The 7,224-nt window shown below is 43.0% G+C and overlaps 1 protein-coding gene across 1 annotated transcript; it reads left to right on the top strand.

The window, feature by feature from the left end:
- The first annotated feature begins 3,444 nt into the window (after positions 1–3,444).
- Positions 3,445–6,948, top strand: phox2a (paired like homeobox 2A). Its single transcript, XM_056757231.1, has 3 exons — positions 3,445–4,089; positions 4,797–4,984; positions 5,360–6,948. Exons 1-3 carry the CDS (start codon positions 3,867–3,869, stop codon positions 5,834–5,836), a joined length of 888 nt encoding a protein of 295 aa, XP_056613209.1. The 5' UTR covers positions 3,445–3,866; the 3' UTR covers positions 5,837–6,948.
- The last annotated feature ends 276 nt before the right edge of the window (positions 6,949–7,224 follow it).

The raw sequence follows: 7,224 nt of genomic DNA, 5'->3' as shown, positions 1-7,224 counted from the left end.
GCGCAATCTCTGTCCAGAAACGGCGCTCTCGACTCTCGCGTTTCCTTTCTTTTGAACATTTCGAACAATCATGTGGAAGAAACTTAATTACTGCGTTTTGTTTAAATCTTAAAACGTGTTTTATATACATTTAGGAGAATTGACCATGTTTTTGCTGTGGTATTTGTAGGAAACTGATTATAGCAATGGCAAACAATTCATGATTACTATATTTTTATTTTGGTAAAATCATGGTCAGTTTTCCTTAATGCATTCAGTAACCACTTCTATAAAGATGAACCATGGGTTTACTAGCAGTGCAGAACGCACCGTTTTAAATGGAAATCCATTTGTATTCACCCAGTTTTAGGGCAAGTGTCATAGTCAAAGTAGAAAAAACATAAATATATTTTGCGGTTACCATGGTTTTCTATAACTGTAGTTAAATAATGGGTTCATTTTTCCTTGTAGCCTATTTATATGGGCCTACTCTGTATAATAAAATGCATTTAGTAACTAATAAAAGTTCTATTTTTGTGGGCTGTGGTTATGGTAAAACATCCATGTTTATGGGCTACTGCACGACCAAGTGGGTTCCAGTGTTTGTCCGTTTTAATCACTCACAAGAAAAGAAGTGTAAAGATTCATTTATTATGAAAGAGCGCGTATTGAAGTCCGACGCAAGGTTTTCGTCCCCGTATGGTGATTCTGTGTCGTGAGACTCGTGAATGCGTTGTGAAACACTTTCTCTTGTTTTATTTGCAGATGGTGATGTGTCGTGGATCAGAAGTCACGGCAGTCAGAGAGTCGGAGGGGCCCGCGCGGGTGTCAGGGGTGAGTTTGCAGGACGAGTTAACCTGTCTCACCCGCGCACACACGGCCCGTTCATCTCCTCAAAGCGTCTCTCACACACATCTGACTTTCAAATCCGAGTGTTTGTCTTGAAAATGGGCTCTAATCCTGACCCGAGCCGATCCGGGCGGACCAGCACCTTTTAAAATTCATTGGCCATTAACGGAAACAGTAACGAGGCTCTTTCTCATTCATGGCGCTTGGGTAAATAACAGGCGGGGGTCCGAGGCTGTGATTGACAGGGGGGTCTGTGATTGACAGCTCTCAAACAGGTCGGATGATGTTCATTTTGTAAAGCGCACGGATGCTGGCACGCTGCTCGTGATCGATAGTTACACTAACCAGCGTTCTTCGATGCGTTTTACATGAAAGCACTTACCGTCTAAGTGGCTCGATTAATTTCTCCTTTAGTTTTTAAAACACACTCATATTTTGCTTTGCCATCACAAAAAAACAGATATTTTCCGAGCTGGAAATAAATAAATAAAAGGGAACCGGAGGGTCTCCTGCTCTCCGGCACTAATTGAATTGCGTTTTGGGTTCGGTTTGGCTGACAGTAATCGCATCCGATGCTCGGGCCATTAAAGCGAGGCGCGCGTCTCCCGCCCGACGCTCGGTGACCGATCGCTGCTGAATGCAGATTGGCCTAATGAAGGAGAGAGAGGGAGAAAGATTGATGAGAGGAGAGAGAGCCGGTGCCCTGGTGACGGATGGAGAGAAAGAGAGAGATGATGAAGGATGAGAAAAGGATGAGACGCGACCCGTCTGAGTTCAACATGGAAACGGGCAGTGGCTCCTGTGACCCGCCGGGCGGGCAGCGGGTGACACTCACGAGATCAAACTGCACTCTTTGCACGCGATTTAATGTTAGAAGATCCTGCAGCAAGTGCTGAACACATTTTTACATTTCGTATAAATGTACACAGTCCATATAAATACACTGCCGTGTTTTCTTTTTATTTGTATTGTAAACAGACCGCCCCTGACACTGTTAAAATATTATTCATTCACTTTTATGTGTAAATCACTTTTCAAATGCACCTGCAGACCAATGTGCAAAACATTTTATTAAACATTTGAGAGCAATTCACACAGTAAAACAACACAAAGCTGAAACACATCTTAACAACAAAAATGTTTTCTATTTATTTAATCAGCAATTTATTCCTTGTTATTTTTACTTTTCGTTATTTTTGGTTTATTTTTAATGAATATTACTTACTTAGTTTTTGCCTATTAATATTGTTTATATCGTTCTTAATGTAATGTATTATTTGTGCGGTGTCATATTAATGTGAACTTATTTAATTTCCTCCTTCTTTATGTCGCACTGAAGCGACTATTATTCTATTTATTCTGAAAGGAAGAGGAAGATTTTTTTTTATTCGTGGAGTTGCTGAAAGGTGCCCGGTGTCCGGTGACTTGTTGCAGTCGCGTGTCGTCTCGTCACATCCCGGTATAGTCGTTAATGCGCGCGGGGTGATGCGCGTGATTTGGCCGCTGATGGATGAAGTTTGAAAGGCGCATCAACTCCGCCACCGTTCACCCTCAAATTAAGCAAATGCGCCGTGACACACCCGCCCGGGGCCGCTCCGGGATAACCAGGTTATAGCCGCAGATTCCCGCTGATCCACGCACACACACCCGAGATGAGAAAGAGATGGAGAGAGAGAGAGAGAGAGAGCGCGGGGTTACAGGGTCAGAAGTCAAATGCGCACGGAGACAAATCTATGTTCTTTGTTCACGATTTTAAAAATAGATTCAAAATTAATTTAAGTAGGCTACACGTGTATTTTCGTACCCCGTGTGATAAATAAAATATGATGGAATATCCTTATTTGTGCACAACAAACGAATAATATTCAATTTTATTTATAAAAGCGGAAAATGATACATAAACAATGTTCATTTAATATGGTCGCAAACGAAAAATAAACTAATATGGATTTTGATTACAAACACACAGGATTGCAATAAATGCAGAAAAATGCATTCGTCACATTTAACAGTCGGATAAAATAATTCCGACAGTTGATTTTGTTGTTCGTCAGTGTTTGTGGTGAAGAGATCAGACAGAAGAGTCTGATTGTGAGCAGCAGGTCTCCGTCACCTCAAATGAACAAAGACAAGCATTAATTGCGCATCAATTATTAACGCGCTGGTTTAAATCTCAACTCTGTGTGTTTATTCGATTTTATTCGGCTGTAAGGAGGTGTGCTGCACTTGTGTTTTCATCGCGGTCTGAAATCAAAGCCATTATTGGTGAAATCAAATTAAAGTTCATCTCACACTAGCAGCAGAGGCAGATTAAAGCTAAAACAATCCCACAATTCATTTAACATCAACTGGAATGGACCTATTTACCCGGCCATGAAAACTTGCCCATTTTCGCCTTAATGAAATTACTCTTAATAGCCACTAATAGTCATTTATTTATGGGGAATTATATTATAAAGCACGTGACGGATCTGCAGTCTTCATGTGGAGTGAACAGACTGGAGAGAAATATCACACAGCGCATTTCTATTGCAAAAGAAATATGTGTGTGAATATAAAAGTAGAAGTGACCCGTGGGCACATATAAGTGGACTGTGATTCTGATGGACCTCTCTCTCGCGCGCGCGCTCTCTCACGCGCAGGCAGATGCAGATGGATAGGGTTTAATGCAGAGGTGCATTAGGGATGCGTGGTCAGAGCAGAGGGGAGGAGGCGTTCTGCACTCGCGCATTGTCATGCAAACAGAGACCACCGCCTCGCCATTGTCTCGCGGGCAGCAACTTTATTATAAACACACCACGAGCCGCCCGGGCGCAGCAGAGCACCGGCGCACCGGCACCGAGCGACACGGACCCCGCAGGAAGCACTCTGGATACTGCGTGCACGACACCACAGCAGCTCACCGAAGATCGTTGTTATAAAAGAATATACCGCTGGATCTGAGAGAGGAGACGCGCGAGAGCCTTCTTTCGTTCTCCGAGACCCTTACTGCGCGTGATAGGAACCCGGAGCACCTGGCGTCTCCATCCGTCCTCCACATGTACAAAATGGATTACTCGTATCTGAACACTTATGACTCGTGTATGGCGGCCATGGAGGCGTCGGCGTACGCGGACTTTAACTCGTGCAGTCAGACCAACACGTTTCAGTACAACCCCATCCGGACCGGCTTCGGCTCGAACCCGGGATGCGCGCCGCTCACCTCGGCCAGCTGCACTCTGGGCGCGCTGAGGGAACACCAGCCCGCGCCTTATTCCACAGGTGCAACACACACTCACTCACACACACACGTGTAAAAGTGACAAATAAAAGAACATGTATTCAACTTAAAGAAGCACAGACAGCTCACCTTCAAAAATTCGGGAACAGTTAATCAATTGATCTTTTTAAATATGCGTTTTCACACAGTTATCTCCAGTAGTTTTTAAATAACTCAATCATTTGTATTTCATTTCGATAAGTGAAAGGAAATTGTAAAGTAAAAACGAAATGTCTAGTTTTAAGAGTTAATCAAATATATATATATATATTTTTTAAATCTTTTAATTAATAATTTAATCAATTTGCGTAGTTAATTATAAAAAAATGCCCAAATAATTAAATGTCATTAATCTGATTAAGTCTGCAGCATAATGTTTTATTATAAATCAACCAGAGGATTTTTTTTAATTAAACCTAAAGTCTGTCACATTCACAACGAAATAATTCTCGTTCATAATAGTAATAATCTCTTTAAATGTAGCCATAATTAAATTCCACGTAATTTTTCACGTAATTCACGTAAATTTCCCATAATTAAAAGTCTCTTATGGATTTTCACTCGAGAAACGAAATATGTATCATCTTTTTCCTTTTATTAATATAACAGTCGTTTTTATCGATGAATATTTAAACATATAAGTCAACAAATTCTACTTCTCTATAATGTAATTAATCGTGTGATGTTATTGTTGATGTGTATTTTTCAGTTCCATACAAGTTTTTCTCGGACCCGTCCGGACTGAACGAGAAGCGGAAGCAGCGGCGGATCCGCACGACCTTCACGAGCGCGCAGCTGAAGGAGCTCGAGCGGGTGTTCGCGGAGACACATTACCCGGATATTTACACCCGAGAGGAGCTCGCGCTCAAGATCGACCTCACGGAGGCCAGAGTTCAGGTGACAGTTCTCTCCTTTCATTTCTGCACACGAGATTGTATTCACTGCGGCCAATGCGCACAACAAACGCACGAAAATCCAGTTTGATGATTTATTTGTTAATCTAGATTGCGTCATCTCTGTTTCTCTTTCTTCATCATCTCTGTTTCTCTTTCTTCATCATCTCTGTTTCTCTTTCTTCATCATCTCTCTTTCTTCATCATCTCTGTTTCTCTTTCTTCATCATCTCTCTTTCTTCATCATCTCTGTTTCATTTTCTTCATCATCTCTGTTTCTCTTTCTTCATCATCTCTGTTTCTCTTTCTTCATCATGTCTCTTTCTTCATCATCTCTGTTTCTCTTTCTTCGTCATCTCTGTTACTCTTTCTTCGTCAGGTTTGGTTCCAGAACAGAAGGGCCAAATTTCGCAAGCAAGAACGCGCGGCCAACTCCAAAGCCGGAACATCTGGAAGCAACTCCAGCAGTAAGAAATCTGGAGAGAATCGCTCCTCGTCAGAGGACGATGAGTCGAAGGAGCCCACGTGCAGCCCGACGCCCGACAGCACCGCGTCTCTCCCCAGTTCTGGAAACATGGGCAGTCCGGGAGCGAGCAGCCTCAGTCCCAGCCCGGTCTCGGGTTCTTCGGCCGCCTTCGCCAACTCTTCCATCTCGCCGTCGATCCACCAGGGTCTCAAGACCTCGCCCTGGCCGAGCATCGGGTCTGGAGCGGGCGGACTGACCCACGGCGTCCCTCAGAGCCCAGACCTGCTGAAAGCCTGGCAGCCGGCAGACAGTATGGCGGCCGGCCCGTTCGCGGGGGTTCTGTCTTCATTTCACCGGAAACCAAACACGATCAAGACCAACCTGTTCTAGAGACTCTCTCTCTCTCTCTCTCTCTCTCTCTCTCTCTCTCTCTCTCTCTCTCTCTCTCTCTCCCCTCTGTCCCCTAAACGTCTCCATCACTCTCTTTTTGTTTTGTTTAGAGCTGGACTCCTCTTCTATAATTTATTGTCATGTTCAACTTATGGGCGCTTCTTTTATGTGTGTGTTTGAGTGAGTGCTTGCGTGTGTGAGTGTGTATGTGCGTGTCAGTGTGTGTGTGTGCGTGTGTGCGAGTATGTGAGTGCTTGCGTGAGTGTGTGTGTGTGTGTGTGTGTGTGTGTGTGTGTGTGTGTGTGTGCGTGCGTGTGAGTGCGTGAGTATGTGAGTACTTGCGTGAGTGCGTGTGTGATTATGTGAGTTCGTACGTGCGTGTGAGTATGTGTGTGAATGTGAATGTTTGAGTGCGTGCTTGTTAGTGTGTGTGTGTGTGTGTGTGCGTGCGTGCGTGCTTGGGTGCGAGCGTGCGTGCGTTTGTGTGAGTGTGTGTGTGAGTATGTGAATGCGTACGTGCGTGATAATATCTTCTGTGATTCTGTCTGTGATGTTCTCTGTTTCACATGTTTAACTCCAGACGCGTTGTTGATGACTCGACTGCCTTTATTTGCTTCTTCGATGAGGTTCTACATTCATGTGAGCAGACACGTTTGTCCTCGTTTAGTTCAGATTGACAAGCAGAAATGGATTAGGGTTAGGGTTAGGTGATGTTTCAGTCACCTCGTTTGGTCACTCAGTCCTGAAGATAAGACTCTTGTTTGTCAGATCTCATCCAGGACTCATTCTTCATCGTTTCATGTCGTCTGTGAGCTGGAACGGGACTGTGTCGTTGATTCCGGTGAATGTGGTTTGATGCCGTTCAAACTGTGTGTGTGTGTGTGTGCGTGCGTGTGTGTGTGTGTTTGTGCGTGTGACCCCGAAAACAAGCATAGTCAAGTCAGTCACTTGTAGTTATTTATTAAAAGAAAAAATGTTGGGATGGTCAGATGATTTTTTCAAGCCTTTTAAAATGAAACGAACATATTTTGTAAATATTAATATAAATACGCTGTAGTTTCTTTCTTTTTTTTAAAGGTAACCTGGCACAGTGCACGCCATGTGTTTCATGATTAACTGCTGTATATAATCCACAAAAATAAAGAGCAACAACAACAAAACCTTGTCTTTATTCTCTGTGGCTTTTCTACAAATACATTAGAGACAGTGTTGTATCTGAAAGCACGAGAACTTCCTTAAAAATCTTCAAACATAAGTGAACTTTTTTCCGCAAAATTATTTATTTTTTAAGAGTTGTTGTTATATTCATATATAAAATATTATATAAAGCAACCGTCATTTTAAGCGCACAAAATGAGCAATAAAACAAAACTGATTTCAAGATGTTT

This window comes from Triplophysa dalaica, chromosome 9 (genome assembly GCF_015846415.1).
Source record: "Triplophysa dalaica isolate WHDGS20190420 chromosome 9, ASM1584641v1, whole genome shotgun sequence".
In the NCBI taxonomy this organism is placed as follows: domain Eukaryota; kingdom Metazoa; phylum Chordata; class Actinopteri; order Cypriniformes; family Nemacheilidae; genus Triplophysa; species Triplophysa dalaica.
The sequence above is the reverse complement of the archived record's forward strand: the minus strand, read 5'-3'. Positions and strand labels throughout refer to the sequence as shown.

What these genes read in the sequence shown, in the direction of transcription:
- phox2a (XM_056757231.1), top strand. Translation starts at nt 3,867, where the DNA reads ATGTACAAAATGGATTACTCGTATCTGAACACTTATGACTCGTGTATG. An exon ending in GCCCGCGCCTTATTCCACAG is followed by an intron (nt 4,090 to 4,796) that starts GTGCAACACACA and finishes TGTATTTTTCAG; the next exon opens with TTCCATACAAGTTTTTCTCG. An exon ending in TCACGGAGGCCAGAGTTCAG is followed by an intron (nt 4,985 to 5,359) that starts GTGACAGTTCTC and finishes TTTCTTCGTCAG; the next exon opens with GTTTGGTTCCAGAACAGAAG.